The 26,642-nt window shown below is 37.6% G+C and overlaps 1 protein-coding gene across 1 annotated transcript in view; it reads right to left on the bottom strand.

Annotated features, from left to right (window-relative positions):
• otud7a (OTU deubiquitinase 7A) overlaps positions 1–26,642 on the bottom strand; it is a 58,439-nt gene that overhangs the window by 7,201 nt on the left and 24,596 nt on the right. Inside the window, exons 2-10 of the mRNA XM_079449724.1 lie at positions 23,226–23,345; positions 19,637–19,767; positions 9,572–9,754; positions 9,199–9,417; positions 8,935–9,036; positions 8,608–8,735; positions 7,022–7,134; positions 5,059–5,186; positions 4,629–4,778 (exon numbers count right to left, since the gene is read on the bottom strand). Coding sequence (XP_079305850.1) covers positions 4,629–4,778; positions 5,059–5,186; positions 7,022–7,134; positions 8,608–8,735; positions 8,935–9,036; positions 9,199–9,417; positions 9,572–9,754; positions 19,637–19,721 — 1,108 coding nt within the window. The 5' untranslated portion in view covers positions 19,722–19,767; positions 23,226–23,345. The remainder of the gene's footprint in view (positions 1–4,628; positions 4,779–5,058; positions 5,187–7,021; positions 7,135–8,607; positions 8,736–8,934; positions 9,037–9,198; positions 9,418–9,571; positions 9,755–19,636; positions 19,768–23,225; positions 23,346–26,642) is intronic.

The following is a 26,642-nucleotide window of genomic DNA, read 5'->3' as shown; positions in this document are numbered from 1 at the left end:
CTCTGTGTGCAACAGAACAAAGAAATGTATACAGAATTGAAACAACTTTGGGTGAACTGTTCCTTTAAGGCCCATGTGTTCTTATTCAGTCCAAGTCCATGCAAGAAATTAATATTTGCCAAAAGAAAATTCAAACATTAAGCCACATATCTTAAGATCAAATGGTTTTAGTCACAATACAGGATTCAAACAAGTTACAGATATGCATTTCATTGAACTTCTATACAAAGTGTGTTTTGCTATTTTTGTGCTGTTTTACCAAAACAAGTAAATCTGTGCAACGAGCGTGGGCTGCTGATCATGACACGACAAGCTTTTTCACTTTCATAAGACAAAACTTTAAAAGCAGGCTGTCAGATGCCAAAGAAAATGTAAAACTGCACAGACACATCTAAAAAATAGCAATGCACGTTTCCTATTGGCTGACTGCTTTCAGGTGAAGAATAACCACAGAGAAAAATAATGGTACATTAAAGTCATACTGGCAAGGCATTACACAGAAGTAACATTGAATACGTCTACAGCAGACATAAAAGGTTATATCAATGGAAAGGATAAACTCTTAATACAAAATGGCATAGATATCACAAATAATACTTATTTTCTAGAAGAATAGAAAAAGAAAAGTATACGTAACTATCTGCTTTTTTAACATCTCATCCTAAAAATTACATCCATCGCATGTAGTAATTTTTCTGTTTACACTAAAAGTGAAAATCTTGCATGTTGTATCTGTAAACAATCTGTACGTATTTTATATGTCGCTGCTGTCCTCCTGAAACTTTGTATCTCCATATTTCACAATTTAATTTTTTTGTCATAAGTCATTATTATAAGCCACCCTTTAATGTTTGTCACATAGCTATGTGAAGGGAGATTTGGGACCAATGAAATTCGCTGTGGGCGGAGCCACCAAACAAAAACGCCACCAAACCCGAAAACAAGTGTTAGACAAAATGTCTTGTTGCAGATTAAATTAAATTTTATATCTACAGTATAGCGCTTTCTATAATGTTGCAAAGTTTCAAAGCGGCTTTAAAGGATGTGGCTTGTTAAAACAAAAACTCAGATTTACATGGAAGATATTTTGTCGCTTAACCGTGTCAAGCCTGGTTAAAACACAGTGTAAGCAGTAGGTGTCGGTTCCGTTATAGCAAATACAATTAACTTAATATTAAAACAAAATGTTAATAAAGGACTCCCACCATAATATAACACTCACACATTCTCTCATTTTCACACACAGCCACACACACACACACACACACACACACACACACAAGAGTATCAGTGTTCTCAAGAAACCGCTGGCACCTGAACACACAGGGCAGACAGGCACTCCCTGGCAAACCAGAGCGGAAGATCCGGGGGATGAGGGGGGTAGGAAGAGGGGGTGGGGTGCTCAGCCGCACAGACAGACAGACCCTCCGTTGGGAAGTGTGAAGAGAGGGAGGTGGGGATGCGGGAGGAGGAGATTAAAGCCTAGACTAAACGTTGGTTTGGATTGGGCTGATCCTAAGTGGAAAAGTAGTTCTTTGGAAAAGGGGCGAGAGAGACAGACAGAGATAAAAAGTCAAGAATAGAATCGGGGGATATGAGTCAGTGTTTATAACTAATGAGTTATAAAGAGGAGAAAGACCCCACAAGGGAAACAGCTTAAAAAACATAATGAATAATGTACAAAAATGACATTTTTGCATTATGAAAAATAATGGACGTCAATGTCTTGGTTTACTTTATTATACTTTGAGGAGAAATGTATTTCCAGAAGTAAGCAAATTCTGCCAAACCTCCAATTAATATATAGAAGTAAATACCGTTTCATTGTTATTCTAAAAAATGCAAATATTCGCATTTTGGTCCGAAACTATGCCGCCTATAAACTATAAACAACGAGGACCGCGATGCTTTGCTTTTTTTGTGAACACAGCATAAATCCAAAAAGAAATCTATAGTTTTAAACATGAGTCTTTCATATGTCTCTTTGATATGAGTTATAATTTGGAAACAAATGTGTCCCCAAAAAATGACACACTCTAGTAAAACTATTTGGGTGCAAATACAATATATATTCGGTTAGGGTTTGTTAAACAAATAGAAGTCCATGGTGTCAGTTTTTAAAATATCTTAATAAACATTCATGCGTGCATTTTTGTAAAGGGGTGGTAAACGTGTTCCTGAGGCCTCTGGCTTTAACTTCAGGATGACCCAATTCTGCTCAAACGCTTCTTCACGCATGAGATACACTCTTCTATGCATCTCACACCTTCTTAACATCTGAATTCACAAATATCCTGTATAGATAAAATAAGATTTTTTTCACAGGACTCAGTCACTCATATCCTGAAGAAACATGACTAGAGAAAGAAGCCTATAATCTGTCAACACCCCGTTGCTTCAAATCGACCACATGCCCGTGGGGTCAGCGGGTACACCAGCCTGTTGCGAGGAGGTTTCCTGTGGTAAACAGAAAGTACGCCATCTAGTGGGCTGAAGACTTCTGAACGCTCCCTCTTATGAAAACATCACTATAAACAAGTAAATTATTTACATAAACTACAGATTATGCTGTCTATGTGCTGTTGTGGTGAGTTAAAAACATCTGCAACATAAGTCACACCAAACAAAGTATTTAAATAACAATTCAGAATTATCAATTGATATTAAAACTATAAAATCAATAAACTAGAGCTTGAATTATGTTTTTTTAAAGAATTTGATGTGACTTATTTCCTGTAAATTTGTGTTATTCCTTTGATTCTGAAGGTAGACTTTGAAGGACCCAGGCGGCTCACGTGTCTCCTTTAGAGACTCAATGAGATCTCATCAAAGATATAAAAGGAGAAAAAACTGAGAAACAGACAACTCAAGCAAAAGTCGCAATTCACCCATATGTGTGCAAGGAAGAGATCTCATTCGTAATTTCAATGTCCTATGAGAATACATTTTTTTGCAGGTTTTTGGAGTAGGGTTTAAAGACAAAATGTTGACCATGTCTGTGCCGGTGCAAATGTCTTAACTATGAGAGAGCTGCAGTGTGTGTGCACGTCAGTGTCAGTGAAAAGAGGTTGGTTAGAGAGCAAGTGTGCAGGAGAGAGAGAGAGAGAGAGAGAGAGAGAGAGAGAGAGAGACATGTGTTGCCCGCATAAATAGCTTTGCCATTCAGCACTAGACAACTACAGCCTGTGAACTCAAATTGGCACCACTGCAGTATACAAACAAGACGTCCAGTGGGAAATGCATGTACAGATCATAATAAATTGTATTTGTAAAGTCATGCACCGCTTTTACGATTGCTCATATGAAACTGCGAGTGCAACAGATGTTACTAAATTTACATTACATTGTATGCATGAAAAGCTAAAGAAGGCCTAAAACAGAGACTTTAACTAAATAAGCCTGCTTATGTCCCGGCAGTCAGTGAGAGAGTTACTGTAGTTCTATAAACATGTTAAATAGCATGATTCTTCGTTTTTATCTGTCTCGAACAGTCCGTTTTTCAGGTTCTCACTTCTGACCGACTGGAGTCCATAACATGTGCCTTTAATAATTGATCAAATGTAATAAGGTTTCAGGTTTGCATTATTCATTCAATAGGAGATGGAGTTCGAAACAGATCTGTGCTAAAACATTGTGGTTCTATTATTATTATTGGAAGAAGACAAATAAAATAATAAAAAATCTCGTTGATTTAATGGTTGTATTCATTTAATTAAGGTTCTACTTATATCTATGTTTAGGCACTATGTGCCCTGAGTGATCTACTGTATAGGGCAAAATGTGCCAAGTGAAATAGTGTTCACGCAAAATCCCACAATGCATTGTGCTGTGATTGTTAAAATAATATTTTCCTATTTAAAAAAAATGCAAAATAGCTGTTTTTAATAATTGAATATTTATTAAATGTTTCTAGCACTGGCACTGATTTAACCCTTTCATGCATGGATTTATGATAGACTTCATTGTGTTATTACTGCTCTTAGAAAATGTACAACAACATTTTCAGATGTCCACTTGTTGACGCTGTAGTGATCTCTATTCATGAAAGGGTTAAATCTGATTATTGCATACCTGACATTAATCTCATATTTTTACAATGGGCTGTCAAACGATTAATCGCATCCAGAATAAAAGTATGTGTTTACATAATACATGCCTGTGTACTGTGCATATTAATTTTGTATTCATAAAAACATACACACACATACAAATATTTAAGACAAATATTTGCAATTAATAAACAAATATTTAAAATGAATTAATAAACATTTATATATAATTTCAATTATTGTATGTAATATGTAAATGTTTCCTAAATATGTTTGCATGTATCTGTATGTGTTCATAAAAAATATTATACGCACAGCGTACATATACTGTACATATAATGTAAACACAAAAAACTTTCATTCTGGATGTGATTAATCGCGATTAATTGTTTGACCGCCCACTTTTTGTTCCCATCATTACGACAAAACCTCTGGCATTTTAATAGACTTTCATTGTAACTGGACACGCCCACTTAGTCTATAAGAAATGGTGCACTGCTGTCGGATTGGATCACTGTTACATCATGGTTTGATGGGCTCCTCTGCTGTGATCGGATAATGGAATTATGTAATGTGTACCTTGCTCTCTCTGCTGATCTCTCTGCTCCATGGACACCAGGGCGGAAAAGTGGGCCTGGTCGTAAGCCAGCACCAACGGGGAGCAATGACAGCGGTTAGGAGGCACCTCCAAAGGCAGGTACAGCCCTCCGAAAGGAATGGGTGCGAAAGCTACAAGACAACAAGAGACATGTTTAAAAAACAGATTGTCTTAAAAATTGAAATTCTACTCATCCACTTTAAAGCATAACCTATATCTCTTTTACACCGAAAGAATTCATTTCAAAAGCTTCAAAAGTAATCCAATTACAGTCACCCATAGCTACGTTATCACATTTTTAATAACCATTGATAACAGTAGTTTGTATTAAGCAATTTCAAAAGGTTTGCTCAAAAAGAAAATGTTACAGAGACCTCTAGTGGTCAGAGTTGGCAAGTTTATGTAGCATACCTTCGCCTCCAGAGTCTCTGAGCATGGTGTCCGCTATCACCACTATAGGTCTCCTCAGAACGTGGGCCAGGACGAAGACGTGGAACTCCTCCAAACTTTCGTAAACCGGGTCTTCTGCATTGTCCACTCTTTAAGACACACAACACACACAACTGCATGAGACCATGTGATGCATACAGGAGTTGTCACAAAACCCACCATCTATACAGAAATTAGACTTGTTTTAAAGGGGCAGCGTGTCATTTCTGCACCATAAGGGGCCCCAAACTAAAGTGAAAAAATATAAGGTTTACAATTCTTCATTATTTGGAAAGTCACACCTCAAACTCACGCCATTATTTGTGCAATTACTGTGCACTTTAAAAAATTATCAATACTTCAACTTTCGGATCTGAGCCCAAACAAAACCAACCCCATATTGTGATGTCACTATTGAAACACCTTGAGCCTGTGTGTAGAGTTGACAAAAACAGGAAGTTCATTCTTTACAATACTTTCCAAATTAAGACTTCGAGGCACGGTTCACACTTTCACCAACAATGTGTTTAACTTCATGTTCAAGAGAGATGACACATTAAATGTAAGGGGTGCATTTCCCTTTGAAGCAAAGTTTGGTCGAAACTGCGCAAACCACAGCGCTTTAGTTGACAGCAGTGAGTGAAAACAACAGACCAAAAAGCTTTCTGCAGGTACAGAAAGTTTCCACCACGCTGTAACCTGTGACCCAAAATAAACTCTTCATGCAGTATTCACACAGCGTGCTATATAATGCACATTTTAGCAAATGTTGAAAGTGGTTCAATCCAGTATTCATGCTGCAAAAATAGTACTAAGAGTACACCATTCCAGACATAGCTAATGTTTAAAATACAAGACGGTAAATTAAAAAGTTTGACCACCAGGTGGCAGTGTCACACATTACATTAATTTACAAGCTTCATCTCCCCTACTATGAGGGGGCAGTGGGTTCTTCTTGCCTTATAACCATCTTTCATTTAAAGAAGACTTTTTTAATGTTCACTGGTGCTTTATATTGTGTAACGGAATTGTGTCTACTAAAGGTCATGCATTAACTGTGGCTGGTGGAGAGCGAATCTCTAGTTTTCATGTGTGTGTTTGTGAGTAGGTGTCTGAAGCCCATAGTTGGGAAAGCACACCGCTTGCTGTAGACAACAAGTATAGATTAATAGATTAGTTTCCTTTTAACAACATAAACAAACGTTACCCCAACTGAACTTCCGATACACATTTCCAAACAATGCCTGTAGATTATTTCTGACAACAATCAAAAGAAACCGAGAAGAAGTGTTACTTGACTAAACTTGTCTCTCCAATATTTTGTATTTAGACTGCGATACCAAGCTCAACCACTAGATATCAATGCTAGCCAAATACAAGCCGCGTGCGTATGATGAAACGGTCTATATGTCAATGTGAAGTGTTGTCAATCTTTGACTTTGGAAGTTTGAGTTTCACCATCTATGAAATGATGGTTGAATTCATATAGCAGGCAGAAAAGTGTGTGTGTTACATTAAGTTTATGTATTGTATCAACAGGTTCATAAAAAAATCCCAATTCATACTGAATCTCCAATGTAAAACTAGAAAGCTTTTGTCTTTGAGGGCATTTTGAGAGCATCTCTCATCTTGGCAAATCTGGGCACAGTTTGTGACTCTGCTAGAATGTCTAAAGCTCTCTTGAAACATGAAAGGAGGCATGTGAAATAACTGTTCTCTTTTTTGTCTGAGAGGCAGCTGAATTTGTTTTCTACTTTCTCACCTTGAAAGCTTGGAAACTTTGTGCTTTCCCATAACAGCAAACCGTATACATTTGATGAACATGTTCATGTTTTATATGGTTACACACTTTGCTCAAGAGGATGTGTAGAGTAGGTGTGTATGGAAAGACAAGCCGATGTGACATAATAATCTGTATTTGTGTTTCTATATGTGGGTGAGTTACCCTCCACTGGAGTTGCCGTTCTTGCTGAAATGTGTACGTGGTTCACTGGAGGCCAGCTTCAGCAGTTCGTTCCACTCTCTCTCCCATTCCTCCTCAGTATACACCAGCCCTGACTAGAGAGATCGAGAGATAGAGAGAGAAAGAGAGAGAGTGAGAGTGAGAGAGAGAGTATCAGTATGCACATATTCTAAAGGAAACACACCCACACGTTCTTTCTTCTCCATCCTCTCATATACTCATAAACATTTCCACTCCATCCACAACACCTCACACCCACTTATTTAAAATGACTAAAGGAAGACATTTTTCATCTTCCAAACGTAAGAAAATAGAAAAATATAAAATATTGTATTGTTTTAGAAGATTTTTATATATATAAATTCATGTCCTTCCGAAACAACGGATGTCCAGATTCACAGTTTTTTGAATATGGAAAAAACACTGTTGTTTTTAAATGATCAAATACTGTGTGACAAGCACTTTTTATCCAAGGCCAGCCGTGCATTAAAGGATTTTAATGCATGACGTGGAGGCGCGGAGGGTGGTGTCTATTTGAAGCGCTTTCAAATAATACAATGCACGGCTGGCAATGACAATTTGCCATGTCAAAGCTGTTGTTGATGTTGTTTACAGTGTCGTTTTTTATCACGAAGGGAAGAATGTTGAAGATCAAATGTTGACTGAAATGGTTTTAAGGCACACCTTCCAACCAATCAGATTTAACTATTAAAACAGACCGTGGATTAAGAATTAAAAATATAGAAATGTGGAGATACAAGGTTTGAGAAAGACAGCGGTTTCCTTCAGCAGTTTCTTTGTTTAGCAATGTGGCTAATAGAGAATTCAAGGATTTGCTATCGATCAAACTGCTGAGACCCTGCCCTGTGTTATGCTGTTACAGCAATAAGCTCTTACACTAAAAGCAGTGGGGGAAACGTGCAGATGTGTTTATGGGGAGAGTCATTACTGAACAGACAGGGACTGCACAGTGATGTTAACATTTTACAATTACGTTCTTGGCAAATGCCTCCTAACCCGGTGCTACTTGCGAAAAGTTTATTGTGTTTGTAATAAGTAACTAAGCAGGCCGCAAGGAAAAATATCGAGCGCTAAGACAAAACAGGGTGGCAACGTAACTACCAAACCACTAACAGTGCAAATACAAGTGCTGTATTCAGTGTGAGGTTGGTTTGATTTTTTTTATTAATAGTGATGGCAGGTCACCTAGGCCAGACTGAAACATATGGTTCAATGATGGATCATAAGTTCTGCTTCAAGCCAACACATTGGTCGTATTGTCGGCCAAAAAAATTGAATTTGGCAGTTAAATCGTAGAGCCAAGTGTACAAGAGCTCAAGGTTCAATAAATTCATTTACATCCTTTTGGATATGCTTATAAGAATAATACATTAAGGACCTAGTTCACAGCAGGCTAGTTATGATGTAACCAGATCTTAAACAAAATGATGGACAAAATATTGGTTGTTTCAAAATAGTATGTATCCAAATAGGAATGAAAGAAGGGAAATCTCTTTAAGAGTTTGCAAGTTTCAAAATGTTTGTTTGATGCATTGCTAGTTGCTGACCTCTTTGTTCTGTTGAGTCTGTTGCCATCTCCATCTTCTCTTCAGAGCGTCTCTCTCTGCCCCGTTCTTCATCATGGCATACAGACTCTTCCTCAACACCAGATCTCTGTCATGGAAACCCCACATTCCTGAAACACACATCGAGATAAACACATGACACATCATTACCCTGAAGCCGTTGGACTGGATTACAAGTATTGCTTTTAAATAAAACACGTTAAACTGTTTTGATCCATACGTCAATGCTATGAAGTTACTGCCGTGAAATGTTACCGACATCTTGACGGATCGCCGACTTCATGTTGCTGTATTTGAGTTTTGTGTTACCTAATGACGCCGCATGAAGAAGGCAGTTTCCATCTCCGGTTGTGGCCAGTGGAAGTAGCTTCTTACAGCTGTTGCACATCGTGGACCACCAGTTCAAACGACCTAAGAAAAGAAAATGTATGACTTTGTCGTTGATCCTAGATCGGGATTACTTTTGCATACAGCATAACACCCAATTTAGGCGATCTAAAATGACTTTAATACTTAATGACTAGCGATTCCATTTAATCTGGAACTGATCTGAGAACACCATTTGTTTCTCACCGGCCTGCTCTAGAGCCACCATGGTGGATTGCTCAATGAGGTCACGCTCGATGAAGCTGCGGAAGTCCTCGCTGTACACGCTCAGGTCGGGCAGCTGGAATGTGTAGATGGGCATCTCCAGGGGAAACTGCTCCCTGGCACAATCCCCCGAAACCTGCAGTCGTGCCAGAGACATGATGGCAGAGCTGGCATGGGAGATACCCCGAGACAGACGCTTCTCTAGAAGAGAGAGAGAGAGCACAAAGAGAAGGTACATACTATTCTGCATCTATATTAAACCATGTATCTTACAATGTAAGCTATTACATTTCTGTTGCCTTCAACAGATTAAGTTGGTATAGCAGACAAGATAAATAAGGAAAAACACACTTACCCTGAGTGTTGTCCTCAAGTTTCTGGAGGCATTGCTCAGGTTTGCTGATGTGCTGCGGGGTGCCGCTTCTCTCCGGCTGCTTGTAGTAACGGCCCTCATTGAAGACGTGGGGCAGGTTGGCAGTGTGGACTTGCCGGAGCTGCTCATAGTCATTCAGAGCAGCGCTCAGGTCCCAGTTTTTACCTACATTTACCAAACACGCAAACAAATATAAAAACAAAGTTTTCTCAAGCCAGTACCTCAGGAAGATAAGACACCAAGCATCAGTGTGGTAGGGAAAACCCATAACCTGCTATAGAAAACTTAAGACTTCTGACCAAAACACAATAGAAAAAGTGACGGATTTAATGATCAATATGGGAATTCTATTGGTTTTAATTGAAACTTTGTAACTATTGTCTGGTGGTATGTGATAGATTCTAGTGGTATGGTGTTATCTGGCAGATTAATCCTATTGCAATGATGCACAACCCACACTACAGAACAAGCCGTGCTGAAAAAAATAGAAACCATTAAAGAAGTTATAATGGTTTTAATGGACACTGTACGGGTGTCTGCTGGTAGGTGATGAATTCTATAAGTGGGATGTTAAATCGTACTGGAATAATGCCCAAAACACATTACAAAAATACATTTTGTAATGGTTTAATGGAAAAAGCTATAGGGTTGTAACGGAATTAGGATTAGGTTTCTATTGACTTCCCATGTTTTTTTTCAGCAGGTTATAGATACATAAATCAATATATTGTGTCTAACTATAAAAATTATGACACCTCTGTCGTTTCACAATCATCTTCATTTTATTGGTTTTTTTTATTCAAACTTAAATCAGCATACATGTTCTTATTGGTAGAAAGTTATGTTATCAATAAAAAGATTACAGTGATCGAATCCTTTGGAACACATACTAATAAAATAGTATAGTTTTAATGCACTGCAAGAAGCTTTGGATGAAAGCGTCTATCAAATGTGTAACTGCTAAGTAAGCGTTATAGACAAAGTCCGGAACAATGTTTCCACAGTCACTAAATGTGAGGTCATTGTCAATAAACATGGCCCTGACTTCCTTTTTCATTTTACCAGGCCACTGTTTGACTAAACCTGCCAACTCCCGTAAGGCTTTTTAATCTAATCCCAATTACAACGGCTGCCAACGCAAGCGCCCCAAAACAGTCACGCTTCACATCAAACTCTAAGCAATTGAGTTCCACTGCACATCAAGTCTGATAATAGACATTAAACCCTTGTGCTGCTTTTAGTCAAGACGATCGATCAAGCTTCGATTTACATTGCGTTTTTGAGACCGTAAAAAAAAGATGTACGTTAGTTTACAACATCAATGTGACACCATGAAGGTAATTTTGAACTAACCTTTATTTACTAACTTTTATTTCTAGATTTCTATGACTTTATGTAACAGGATTGAATGTTTTTAAGTTAAATACAAAGAATCACTTGCATCAGAAAGGATCAAATCTATTTCCAATGTCACATCCTGGAGGGTGGTGCCATTGTAGAACGGGCGTTTGATAATTAAATGAATATGACAAATACTAACCAGGGAAAAGAAAGAAAAACAACTCCCCAATGCTTTACTTTTGTGTTTTATAACAGGTTATTGAAGATGTTTGTTGTGTGTTATAAAAGTAATTTATTCTCACTCTCTAACTAGCAGCAATCTGGAAAACCATGCATCCTGTTGTATAGCATCCAAAGCCACATCAATACAAATCTCATCGTGGTTTATGGATTTGTGCATCCTTTAGCCAGCCAGAGATTTTAAAAGACACTTTAAGGTTTAATCGAATGACCACTCAGAGCCTCTGATAAACGCACATCTGCACTCGCCAAGGATTATGGGAATCCATCAATGCACAGAAGGCGGCAGACAGCAACTTCCTGTCGAAGATCTTTTAATGTCTGTCCTTCACATCTACAATTGGGTTTTGTACACATTAGCGCATATTGTGGATTCAGTTTGACCATATAAGGAAGAACATTTCAATAATTGACATGGAGGAAATTGTTTTTATCTTAGGTCAATTCTGGTGCTGGATGAATTTCCAGACTTTGATCAACACATCTGATTAAAACGCCTACTGGGACAAAGCAAATCTGTTTACAGGGTGTGAAAGAAAAACTATAAAAAAATGACTTAAAGCCAACATACGTTGGTGCATGATACTGTGAATATCTATAATAATCTGTGATATATTTACTCATTCCAGACATTATAGTATCTGCACAAGAAATCTATTGAAAGATTTAATTCACCAAACGTACTAATACAAAACCTTTTGAAATGAATGTAGCCAAATGATAGAGATGATATTACTATACTCTGCTGCGTATATGAAAGCATGGCGTACTGTAAAACTAAATATTTCATAAATGTACACAAGAGGTGAGGACACCTGGAACTTTAAAACAGGCTTTTGGCTTCTACAAAACATACATATGTGAACTATATGTGGCTGTATAGTGTGTTACCAAATGACTGAAGGAAGAAAGGAGCTGGAGAAACTGAACAAGTTTAATTTAGTGCTCAGTTGTGTCTCAGCGAATGAATTAACCTTTGCATTGCTCATTAACCAGACACTGTGATTTATCTACAATGGAGAAAACATGTTCGTTTTGTGTCAACGTGCAAATGACAGATCTGATATGAGCGGATGACACAAGCTGTTCAGCACATGTGAAGGAACTGAAAAACGGCTGAATTTGTGACAGGATAGTGTGTGTAGAGCACCTCTACATCAAGGACAATAGAAACAATGATTGTACACTTAGTGCATATTTGAATACAGCATACTAGGTTTTAATAATTGTAAATGTCAAAGAGTGGGACACAAGACACACATGTTTTTGGCACATGAACTCAACTCCCTTTAAAAAATGTATGTACTTTACGTTTATTTGATTAGGAATACTTAAGCAAAGATAAAAAATAAGAAATTAAGATATCATTCCAAAATGTTTATGTTTATTGTGTCCATTCCAGTCCAGTGTCTGTTGAATTTCAACAAAACCAAACCTGAGGAGTGACAAAGTCATCCAGCAGTAATGTGAAAGTCTGACAGCATGTGAAAACTGTAATAATAATCTAGGTTATCACATTAAAAAATGCCTAAATACATGTACAAGGAGTGCTGTTGTAAAGCTTAAACGTGAACTTGTTTTCTTCGCTATATTAAAGCTCTGAAAAATACAGAGCATCTTTTCTCTTTATTTTGACCTGTTTCTCCAGTTTTCATATTCTGCAAATAAATGCAAATAGAAACTATACTTTACAGTGACTCCCGAATCCAGAGCAAGAATTTTACCAAAACATCTGCCAGTGATGGCTGAGTCATGTTTCCCAGAACACCACCATGCGCACACAAGGCCGGTGCTGCAAGGGTGTGACGGCAGAGCCGTGGGTCCGTGATGGAAAATAGCTTTCCACAACACTGTCTGTTTCACAGGGACACAACGGAGGGCGGACAGCAGAGAGTATGAACAGCCCGGTGAGGTGATGCGCTCATGATGTACTGACACTGATAACCGGGCACACGGACTTCCTTAGATACACTCAGTCCAATCAACCCTAAACCAGACGAGAGGCTAATCTAAACCCTGTGGAAAATCTGTGACCTAATGTGGTTTGTCTTGCCAAAATGAATACAACATATATATATATATGTCGAACAATATGGGTTACTTTGAAACTGTCCACAAAGATTATACTTTAAACCTCAAGAAAGAAACTGTATTTTGTACAAATAAGGTCTAATATGTGCACTTCATAAACATCACTCATGTCAAATTATTAATTCAACATATTGTGGTCTCCTGTCATGGTCACCGTAACACGGCGGGCACCATATAAATTCTACTTATTTACGTTAGCTGAATATATATCAGTTATGGGTGAGATACATCGCAGAGTAAGATTTCTACAATCTCATAGAGAGCTTGTGCAGGATATTGCATCCACACCAGTAGGTGTCAGTGTAAAGTCTAATAATTGATGGTTACTAGCAAACTGGCAGTATGCGAAATGGCATACATACTGTATAGTAAGCAAAAAGCAGTAGGCAAACTAATAGTATGTCCGAATCGTCATTATTCACAAAACTGTAGGCGAGAAATACCAGGGTGGTGGACTTTTTCTAGCGAGATTTAGACGTTCACTTGTGTATTGTGTATTATAGAATATCAGTTGAAATACCCAAATCTTGGTTACTTCTGAACCACACTGCTTTGTAAGAGTTAACCTAGAGTTCTTTGAGGCATACAGACAACATGAGGCATCTCACACCAGGTTATAAGGAGGGTGGAGGGCTACAGTGTGTCCTGAAAACGTCACGGTGAACAGTTCAGGCATATCTAAAACTTTTGTTTTTTCATTAAAATACCCACGCACAGGTCTATTACATACCTTTAAAGACCTTAAAGGGATTGTTTAACCTAAAAAAAATTCATCATTCACATCCCACGGTGTCATTCCAATCCTGTATTCTTTCTTCTACAGACAAAATGAGATATTTTGAGGAACGTTGATAACCAAACCTCCATTGACTTCCATTGTAAGAACACATTTATCAAAATATTTTCAAAACAGGTTTTGAATGACATTGAGCAAAGAATTTAGATTTTCGGGTGAACTGTCCCTATTAAAATGAGTCTAGACACCATATTTAACCTGGAATAAACTGAAAATGGGACTACATTAACTAACAAAAATGCTTACATCTGAAAAAATGCTACAAATTCAAGCATTTAGACAGATTAATCTAATATAAAATGATATAAAACGAAAATAAATACAAACAGCAAGAAGCAACTGAGATCTTTTTTCAAGACAACGTTTCAATCAAACAGCCAGACTGTGAGGCGGTGTTTTGTGACCTTGACAATTCACTGAAGGTGAAGAGGGGCCGAGCTATCTCTAAATCAGTGTTCTTGATTTCTGCTTGGTGGGGTACCCAGCATTCACTGCAGTAAGCTTTACGCAGGCGTACACCTGCAGAGTCTGTGTCACACGCTCACCCAAAGCTTACCAATAGCACACAGCTGCTCTGTTCCTACAAAGGCAGCATTTTAAGGGATCATTCAAATGCTCAAAATACTATCTGTTTAAACAAATACTTAGTTTTCACCCTCATGTTGTATACATTTCTAAACAGAAAGGAAGATATTTGGAATAATGTCAGTAAACAAACAAATCTCATCCCCCATTGACTACCATAGCATTTATTTTCCCTAGTATGGCAGTAAAAGGGGGATGAAATCGGTTCTACTGACATTCTTCCAAATATCTTCCTTTGTGTTCATCAGAACAAAGACATTTACACAGGTGTTGAACAATCTGAGGGTGCGTAAATGATGACTGAACTTTCATTTTTGTGTGAACTATCCCTTTAAATCTGCATCACATGTATATGAAGTGTAAGCAATCCTAAAATGCACCCGAAGACTATAGGTATTACAAAGACGACGAGGAGGCATCCCTATGAATACGGGAAGTGGAACACTCAGTACGGACGGTCCAACAAAGGTCGTTCCGCCTTCCAGTATAAAGAGTCAAATTCTGCTGCTCATGTAGTGGATAACATGCTGTCTTAGAAGGCAGCAACCCAAGTAGGCAACATACTAGCCATTCAAGAAAAGCTTCTGTATGCGATTAAATAACACAACACATAGAGAAGTGCTGAGTGCACGTAGGTGTTATATAAATATCATGAGCCATCCTGCTCTTTGCCAGTGTTTGTGTCATGGCTGGGATAGACAGCTGGCAGGGTTGACCCCTGTCGTAACGCCCTGTATCCCTGCCAGCCGTAGGCTAATAAGCTCACTTCATATCTATCTCTCTCTCTCATAATGGCTCCATTGAATATTTCCACACATCTCGCGAGTCTTGCGCAAATGCATGGAGGAAGATTTTTCTAAAGCGCATCTCCAGGTGTGAACCATGTTTTGCTCTTCCGCAGACTTCCGAGCACATGTGTGGGTTGATAACAACATTCCTGCCTTTTGGTTTGGGAATCGGCTCAGCCCTGTGCTTATAAGCTCCAAAGGACACAATGCATTGCGTAATAGAGCAGTGGGACAATCATCATTTTACTTTCAGGCCTAATAAGCTATAAACATGTAAAAGACTGGGCTTGTTTTCCGACAAATTTTTAAAACAAAGTGCGTTGTGCTTGACTGAAGCGGCGGCCGTTTATTTCGGCTCTTGGGGGGAGAACCAGAGGCGGTTAATACCCTTTTCATTCATAACACGGCTTGTTAGTGGCAAGATTGTTTTCGGAGTGAAATGTCAGCAGTGAGACCATTAAAAGAGCATTAGCGGAATGCTCTTTCTGAATAACACGATTTTTCTGTTTTAACAGCACGTCTTTTCCTTGGAAGTGATCTGAGAGTAGTTTTGCATGTTTGAAGATGTAGATGGGTATAGATTTGAGCAGGGAGGTGCTGATCCTAGATCTGTGTCTCGGGATACATCGGCTAAAAGCATTTAACAGCTATCTATTAACACAGTCCTCAGAGAGGGGTTTACATGCACGATAGCACAAAGATCGTAAAATTGCTTACGCAACATCAGGAATAGCTGGTTCGGTAGATTCAGTGATGAACGACATGATTTATGAAGGCAAGAAAAATGCTGGATTAGACAAAACACAGAGCTGACTGCGTAATACAAACATGCCTACCAAGTAGCAATATAAAACAAAATTAGGGTCTAAGTTTTTATAATTTTAACCTGTTTTGATTTTAATTAAGTTGAATTTGATGTTAATTTAATTAAAATTTATAATTATGGTATACAAATTATTTTAATTATACATTTTATAAATACCCAAACTGTATTTGGGGTTGATTATTTAAAAGTCATATACTGTAACGTAACGGTTTCATCGGACGCACGTGCCTGGTCCGAAAGTTAACTTCCAGTCTGTGTTTGTTTATGATGTAGCAATTTATTTTATATTTCATTTATATTACCGTTTTACATTTACATTTATGCATTTGGCAGACGCTTCTATCTAAAGCGACTTACATTGCATCACATTACATTTGTTTCTAACTATGTGCAATCCCCTTGGATCGAACCCACGACCATGTTCTAACCCCTGAGCTACAGGAAAGTTTTTATCTTATATTCATTTTATACAATTAAATTAAAGCTACCAAACAGTTATTGATACCGTAATATTCGACTCAAATAAATGGTTAATTTCATGTTACAGTATGTAGCGACGTGTGGAACATCTGTTCTGTGGCCTTGCCCAGGCAGGTGAGGACAAAGCTTGCACCTGGAGAGCCGTCTAGCTGATGCTGAACAAACCTTTAGTCAAAGCAGGTGTGTGTTTGGATGCATATGTGTACTTACTGTATTAATATTCACCCAATAGCTTCAAAGTGCCATAACAACAGTGTCATAAAAAAAGAGTCGGGAATATGAGTCAAATATACAGTAAAATGTTGTACTTACTTTGTTCAGTTCTGAAATTGAACTGTGAAATTGAACTCTAAATTGAATTCCATTATATAGATATTCTTTAAGAAATATCTCTTCACAAAAGATTTAGTGTACATTAGCATGTTGCTAAGCTAACCAAGGCTACGTGAAGGCTAAGTGAAGAGTTTTTCAGCGGCTTAAATTTAGGCCAAAATGTTGAATCTTAATTTGCCATCTCAAAAGAAGCATGTCCACAATGTCTAAACATGCTGTCTAACAAGGCATCTCACTAGGATTTGGACCAGACCCATGCGGTTTATTCTTCTCTTCTCCTTTACTGAGGGATATGCTCATCTCTGTTTTCCGTTACGCAGTCTCAAAAGAGTGCCGTTCTTTTCGTCTGCCAGCTCTGTATTTTTTAACAGAGGGGATATATCTTGCCTTCTGTTTGTCGATGTGTCTCGCTCTCTCTCTCTCTCTAGTCTGTGTCCTCTGGACAGACTGCACGTCTGTGCCATTGACTGTGGTCCTTCACCCCCAATGAGTTCCACTCAATGGGCACATAGGTCTCCTGGGGGACCCTGCTCGTAAAGCCATCCCTACTGCTAATCAGAGCAGAAAGTAGACCGACACAAAGCCCTTATCACAACAGAAGACCAAAACCCACGAGACCCTCAAAAGAATGGAAGTGCTACTGTACAAGCTAAAAGGACTACAGTAAAAAGAAGGATGAAGCTACTTGATCTGCAGAACAGTTATTAATGTAGATGATAAAACAATCTCAGATAAAACGATCTTGCTAGAAAACAATGTATACTGTACATTAAAGAACAAACACAGAGCCACAGGAAATTTGACAGAGCATTTTGCTCTTGACTGCACAATAAACCCGATGTAACACACAGGGCAAATATCAAGCCCAGACGTACAGACGCTGTACAAACAAATGCAAAGACTACTTGACAGCAGTATCCCAGCAGCAGAGACTATTAAAGCACATCAAAACAGACACCAGAGGCCGTCCTTCTTAAAGAATAGCAAATCTAATGGCTACAAGAGCCCAAAAAGTGTATAATATTTATAAAACTTTACTCTGTGGCTATAAATCTCCACTAATTTAAAACTGCAATTGCCATCATGATAAAACATATTAGAAAATGACATAATGAGGTTAAAATGACATCTTAAAGTAGCCCGAAAAGAGATGCGTATTTTCCCTTTTGAAAGTGCAACACTGCATAATTTATTGTACACGGCTCGTGTAACATTTCCTGCACTTATTGATTTAATGATTTACAGTAAATCAAACGGCACGGTTGAAACTATGAAGATGAAAGCAAAACTAAACTAAATCTTATCAAATCTAAACTCAATGATATTGTACTTTATCCTTTTATATTCTATTTCATTTTACTGTTTATCTATTTTATGTTTAACATAAATTCCATTACAGCTACTTTCATGCACATTTTCGCTGTTTGTTGTGATGGATTTCTTGAGCTCGGGGACGAACGATTTGACATATGAGACGTTTAAAACAAAACTAACCGTGGACGAGTTCAGGAAACTGAATTGATCTGTTTATTACGTGAGACAACACTGGATCATTTCATATCTGTTCACAGCAAGAACGAACGACAGGCGAATGCTCTCGTTCAGTTTTATTTGACATTATATTTACATGTGTTGTGTGAACATGAGGAAAAGTGTACTTAGTACACAAGAAAATCATCGTGAGAAAGTAATAACCTGAGACCTTTCATTTTGCTTTAATGGGCACTGTTAACAATTAAATATATACTTTTTGACAAACTCTAGCACCACTTACTTGTCAGTATCAGTAATAAAGTTATTTGGGGGAAAATAATTGAATAATTGCATTGCAGGCTGATTTAGGATAATAAATAAATTATTTGATAGAGCAAATTTCAGTCGAGGGGCTACAGTGCTCCTAGAAAAAAAAGAGTCTGGAGCCCTGTACTGTATCCCTTTAAATATAACTGAAACTATCATAATGGGCTATAATCACAGCAAATACAATAATTAAAATAAATAAAAAATAAAAAACATACACTAACCCTCTCTCTTTTCTCAAAAGGTAGTGGTCTAGCTTTTATTGAAACTAGTAACTTTGTATTAGCACCTAATGTACTATTGCTCTTTGTATGACATATCGCTTATTGCTCCCCGGACACTTTGTAAGTCGCTTTGGATAAAAGCGTCTGCTAAATGACTAAATGTAAATCTAAATGTAATTGTAAAGTATGTGCTTCCAAATTTGAATAATGTATTGTTAAATATACACAATACACTAATATATCGCTGCTGTCCTTCTGAAACCTTGTATCTCCATATTTCCTAATTTGTATTGTATTGTATCATTATTATTAGTCACCCTTTATGTGTTTCACTTGGTTTTGCAAATATCTAACCAATAAAAAGTGCTTGTCAACTTTGACAACACAGTATGTAATCATTTAAAAAGTCCAGTGCTTTTTCCATATCCTGAAAACTGTGAATTTGGACATAAAAGTTTTCAGAAGGACATATAAGAAGGACGATATATTCTATAGACATCGTAGCAAAGTAACGCCAAAACTGATGAAGATCAGGTGTCTTACCTTCCAGCAGGTCTCGTGCCAGACCCGGTTCTGCCCCCGTGGACCGAACAAAGTCTGACAGGACCGCATCCATGTCCAGAGTCATCGAAACATGTGGCTGAGCTGCCTGCACTGCAGCTTCACACTCTCATCTGCATAAATATACAGTAAATATAATACACATTATTATAAAAGACATTTGCAGAGAAAACAAATGCATTAAACACAGTGAAAGAGAGAGATAACAGAATGAGAACTGCTGGCACTTCATACTATTAGAAATTCATTTTGATCACATTTAGATCAAGGGGATAGTTCATCCAAAATGAAAAATGTTGTCATCATTTACTCACCTTCGAGTTGTTGAAAATCGGTCTAAATTTCTCTGTTCTGATGAACACGGAGAAAGATATTTAGAAGAATGCTTATAACAAACTAGTTCTTGGACCCCATTAACATAGTAGGAAAAATTACTTTCAATTTTCTTTTTTCTGTTGAACACAAAAGAAGATATTTTGAACAATGTACAACAGCAAACCGTTCTGGCGCGCTTTTAACTACAATTGCATTTTTGACTACTATGGTGATCAATGGGGTCCAAGAACTGTTTGGTTACAAGCATTCTTCATTTATACAGATTTGTAAGAACTAGAGAGGGAGTAATTCATGACAGAATTTTCATATTTGGGGGAACTAACCCTTTAATCACACAATGAATTAAGACTGAGATGAGGAGTGTATGTATTCTTATTTCCGAACAGCTGACACCTGAATACGACCGACTCAACTGTACTGTTGTAGTAATATTGACAAACTCTTAAACGGCACATGGTTACACCAACGCACAGCTGTCTTCAGGGTGGCTGACATAAAACACTTTTGAAGGTATTTTTGCATTTTAACAATTGATATTCATGCAGAATTGATTTAAATGAAAGTCAATAACCTGTCGCGTTATATGTAAAGTCAATGGCGCAAGTGTGTGCATGCCTATGCGTGTTTATGGGTGTGCATGAGCGGTCACACCTCAACATAAGTGAGTCAGACCGCTGGACACCGGACACGCTGGTGTGATGTTCTCTAAAACTTATTTCAGCGTGTTTGCGCCCCGGTTGAAGTTGCTACTTTCCGCCGCTCTGATGTGAGTATTCACACAGCGTGGTATTCTTAAGCCGGGACATGCTGGCTGTGACATTCTGCTCAAAGCCTTTTTGTTATTGGTCTATGAAATGCAGCGTTGTTCGATGTTGATGAGATCAGCACGCTCTAAACCAAGCTATGCTGGGCGGTGGGGGTAACACCTACGGGTTAGCTGTAATAACAGAGCACTGTTTATCCAATGCATGTGCGGTGTGCCGCCAGTCGGTCGGACAGCTGACCGGTAGCTTCCGCACCATGTACGGAGTTTGACACAAAAATGACAGGAATGCTAAGCTGCCCACCGTGGATAAAAATGACTTTCCATTTTCACTCAACACAAGCTTAACACAAATACGTGAATGAAGTCACGCAATGCATAGAGCACATTGAATCCACTGCACTTTAAATTGCATTCTGCAATAGCCCAAGCAAGATTAGATAATTTTCCTTCCAATTGAGAAAGTACATTAACAGTACTTATTTGATGACTTTTGCCAGCAGGTGGTTTGGTTTATTTGTTTTCGCATCTGAAGAGCCAGATGCTCTCAGGTTCAACAAGATGACAGAATGACTAGCTCAGAGAAAGAGTCTGTTGACCTTCAGTCAATGTGCTTATTGTAGAAGATTACATATGTGTACAATTTATAATGTTTTCTTGATGTAAAATAATAAAATATAATATCGATGCATTATAAAAGCTCATAAACCTAGAGTATATTCAATGTAAAACATTGTAGGGTGATACTTTCGATATCAGATTTGATTAGGTTGTTATTGGACAGCTACGGTATGATACAGTACTTTTATTGGTTAAGATTATTTTCTCTGCCCCTTTGGGCACAATTACATCAGCTGTAAGGTTTTTGAAAAGATAAAATTTTTTATTTTATTATATGTATAGATTATGACCATTAGTCCCGTTGAACAGATTAATATTAACACATGTTTGTATTAATCTAATATAAATGTGTGTGTGTGGCGTGTATATTAATATGCATATATAATCATATCAAGTTTTTTTTATTGTGCATTCCAATATCAATCAAACTACAGTTGTTTTGCTTTGATTTGATTCAAGCCATAATAACTTAAAAAATGCAGCTAACTAACACAATAAAACACAATAAAAAAACAAGATTTTTCGAAAAAAATTTAAATGGAGTTATCTCATTTTGGAAACAAACTCTTCAAATACACAAAAATGTATATATTTAAGAAATATGAGTAATATATGTTTATATTCAAACATAATGTAAACTGTATTTTAATTCATACATATTTATGCATTTATATATACATAAATATACACACACACCACGCACATATTATTTTGGAGTTGATAAATCACGATCAAACTATTTGACAGCAATCATTAATATATACTGTATATACAGGCATGTATATATACAGTATATGTATGTATATATATATATATAGAGAGAGAGAGAGAGAGAGAGAGAGAGAGAGAGAGAGAGATTGTAAAGATTTTTTTCTCAAAATAACATTTTAAAGTGCATTGTATATATTTATAAAGCTCTACATAACCAAACTCACACACCTTGTTGAAATTCTTAGGGCCAAGAATTTCAAGAATGTATCGGGTCAAATATAAACAAATTAACAATTGTTTATTGTCCCCACTGTAACGTGAAATTTACGCCACTTCCCTGTATGTTTTTTAAACCTTATAAATATGTGCGAAATCAAAATGAGGAAGCCCATTTTTCATATTTTGTTCATAGTTTATCTTAGCTGTCTCAGATACATCCTGCCCTTTGCATAGTGTGGTGTGTTTTGTGCCGCACAGTAAGCGAAAAACACTTCTCAAGCGCAAACCATTAAAATTCCCAGTGAATTCATATTTAAACCACATTTAACTGGAAAGTACTTAAGCATGAATGTTTGTAAAGCACCTCACCCAAATAAAAATGTCAGACCCGCTATCCACCACCAGACGCGTTCTGTAATATATAACAGTGAACATTAAACCCAAACATAAATATGCCAAAAGTTATGACCTAAGATCCCTTAGGATCGTGAGTTTTGGGCCAATTTTCCTTTCGGAGATGTGCTTTAAGATGGCAAGTCGTTGGATTGAATGAGATTTACGCGAGCCATTACTGTGGCTTCTTAATTTAAAAACAAATGCTCACTGCAGGTTATCTTAACATGGTTTCAATCCGCATTTAATGTTTGAAATTTGCGGTTGCTTGACGGTGTAATGTCCATCTGTGTCAGCCACATCAGGACGACATATTTCTGGCTAATCTCTTCATAAAGGCAGGTCTGGAATGAATGTCTGGAAGGGTTGATTTTGCTGGGGCATGAGTATATCTTTTATAAATGATGGGCATTTGATGGGCGTTCTGAAACAGCTGTTGTTTCCGTGAGGGCCTTGTCATGTGTCAAGTGTGTGACTAAAAGACATGAATAATAATTCAACAGACACGGTTCAGGAAGGAAATCGTACTTTTTGTGTTCTCAAAGGGAGATGAGCCACCTCACTGCCATGGTTATGTCCAAAATCACACAGTCCTCTTCTCTAGTCCATGGCTGGCAGTAGAGGGAGACTTCAGGCTCAAATTCAGTCCTAGAAAGAAATATATTAAATATATTAGTTAACATATCATTATGACTTATTATTCAAACTTGTGATACCCTGGTTGTACTATAAATGTGCTTTATAAATCCAGTGTGCAAATAAAAGTGTGCTGCCACACAAAGTGCTAATGTGTAACCAAATATGACATATTTTAACATACTTTTAGCTATTTTTATGTTCATCCTTTTTATTCTCTCACATTATGCTATAATAACCCACTTAAGCACGCCCCCCCATTCTTATATTGCTGTTGTTTGTTTAAATAATTCCTTTATAAACAGAGTATTTAAGGCACAGGCGATCTGTAGTCTATTTCATTCTTCCCAAACAGGTAATGGAAAGTAAAATACCAACTTTAGAGTGTTTACATTACCATTTGAGTGAAAGCTAAATATTGCCATTTCACGGTCACTAACATGTCCAAACAGTGACTGGAGGCTCTTCAATGAGCCTGTATTTAGACTTGAGAGGCGAGGAGACAGTATCGCAGGTAGACACACAGAGACAGACGTATAAACACATACGATCAGGGCCTGACAATGAATGCCTTCGACAGTCGCAATACGGGGGATACACTTCATACAGATTGGCTGAACAGGTAACATTTCAGACAGAATGGTCACATGTGCTAGATCTCATTTCTCATAAGCGAGGAACTGTCCTTTACTCCTTTCTTCATCAAGCTCTGGGTGACCAAACCTAGTCCAACGTTTTGGCTTATCTTCTCACACCATTCGGATAACAAACATAAAAACACGCAAAAACTGTGCAGCTTGTTTAGACTTTGAATCATAACTATGGATCAAAATATCACAGAGAAAATACCAAAAACTCCCCATCAACGTGACAGCACAAGCATCCCTTACAGCAAAACGAGCATGTCTGATGTGTAAATGAAAAGCCATATTAATGGGATACGTGCATACGTCGATGACGTACTTCTGCTAAAATCAGCCAGCTAAGCCGCTTACGCTCTCGTCACGCCGAGGGAATTCTTCATAAAGTGAAGATTACGATGTGTTTAGTAAGAAAACAAGCACATTTCAGCAAACCGACAACACTACAGCTAAACATTGTTATATGCCTTTGACATCATGCCATCAAGTTGACTTTGCCTTTTTCGTATTTCTGAATGTAGCTTAAAACAGATAGCCTGACGTGCTTCTCATTTTTGGTCGTCGATGTATGACGTAGTGATTTGATCATTTGACTCATTTGTGCATCTTGAAGCAACCGAGTGAAAAACGCCATTGTTTCCAATGGACGATACATGCGTTGGATGTAAAAGTGCTGGCTGAGATTTAAGAGGACATCGCTCCGTGTGCATATACCCCATTGTGATGCTTTTACATTAGTAACTGTATTGTGGCAGCTACCATAATATTATTTGTATGTGTTGTGAGTGTGTTTGCATATACTATCAGTCTTGAGGTTATTCTGAAGGCAGTGTGAATTCAACTTTGCACAGAACAACATGACATCAAAACACGCTATATCTGATGCCTCAGCAGTTCAAATGGTCTTACGCAGCAGCAGTTTCAGTTGTGGCTATGATGTCAAGAAACAAAAACAGAAATATTCCCCGACGATGCATAATTCACAACTATACTACACAGCGCTACGTTCGTGCACATCGTGCATTTTGCCTCCCCCCCATCATTTCAGTCATTACATATCAGTACACAATTCTCACCAGCCATTAACAGAATGTCTGACTCTCATTCAAAGAAATCTCTAAATGAAAGGTCCAAAGAGTCAAGGTGAAGGTATGAGAAGAGGGGAAAAGACCAGAAATCCGTTGCTTCCTATCAATAAATGTCAATAGACAAAATATCATATGACATACAGTATGGTATGCTTTACTATAATTATGTTTTGCCTAATTAATAATAATAATTCTTCTGTATTTCACTTTTCACGTATTTGCTTTAGTATCTAAGGGGGTAAAAATGTGTCATCTTCTTGTCTAAACGCTAAACATTGTTCTGCAAAACTCTCAAGAGATTCACATTTGCGGCTGGGGTCAGGAGGAAAGTCATTAGGATGGAAGGAAAGTCTTAAAGACCAAGAGTTATCATCTAGACACCATCTGACAGGATCTCTCTAAACTCTGGCGTTTAAATGTGTCAAACCTGCTTCTACTTTTAGAGATGGACTCTGATAACCTCTTCCTGCACGGAACAGAAAAAGTGAAGATCAGACACGTTTAACGGATAAATGGCTCACTTTTTGTCATAGATTTTGCACAAGTCTTAATTTGGTATTGTCATCTAAATTTGAAAGTTCAGAGGAAGGAAAAAAGAGAAGAAAAACATCATTTTGGGCAGTGAAACAGTTTCCACTTAACACATTAAAACCCACGCAAGCATTCGCAAAAACACACACGCATTGGAAAAAAGGAAACATTGTGTGGATTACACAGCGTGCCGCATTGACCCGTCTACACAAGAGTCTTGTATTTAAGAGCTCGATTTAACAAGCCGGAAAACACACAGTGTAAGTGTGAGAGAAATGAATATCACAGAGACCCTCGTTCACACTCACACCTACAATCTGAACCGATGAGGGTGGCCTTCTCACCCGGCTTCCCAAGCGTTGTCACCTTCAACAACAGTCACGCACCCGTTCACAACAGTTCTCCCGCTGATGATCAATGTTTCCTAAATTTAACATAGTAGCCTTCATAATTGCGCTCAGGGGCTGCAAGGTTTATTTTCAGAGTGTCAGACGTCTGGCAGGGGTGGAAACATGTGCCATCACACCCATCTGATATGCTAAGCGAGCGCAAGAATGGGAGGCAATTATTAAAAATTTCCTCACAGCACTATGTTGAGTAAGCAAACTTGTGTTGTAAAAAAATCTAGTAAAATATTTTACTTTTGATTCACAAATTGTTTTTATGTGCCTACATTTAGATAATTATGTTATGTTCTGTTATTTGTATGGATCTGTATAAAAGCTAGGAAAGCATGATATTGGGTAAAATGATCCAGGTTATTATAATCCGAATTTTAGTCATGATTAATAATCATGATTATTCGGATACATGATTATTTATTAATCATGACGAATTTTTCATTTCACTTAACCGTACTTATTACATTTTCCAATGAATATATGTTATGTAATGTCTAAATTGACCTTGTCATGATAAAGTTTTGAGTTTGCTTTTAGAACATTCATATCACAACAATGTAATGCAATTATGCACAAGATTTGTACATTTGATCAACAAAACACAAGCATGGGACTTCCCCCGTCTCATCAAAACTGATGTCTATAAAC

This window comes from Barbatula barbatula, assembly GCF_947034865.1.
Source record: "Barbatula barbatula genome assembly, chromosome: 25".
In the NCBI taxonomy this organism is placed as follows: Eukaryota; Metazoa; Chordata; class Actinopteri; order Cypriniformes; family Nemacheilidae; genus Barbatula; species Barbatula barbatula.
The sequence above is the reverse complement of the archived record's forward strand: the minus strand, read 5'-3'. Positions and strand labels throughout refer to the sequence as shown.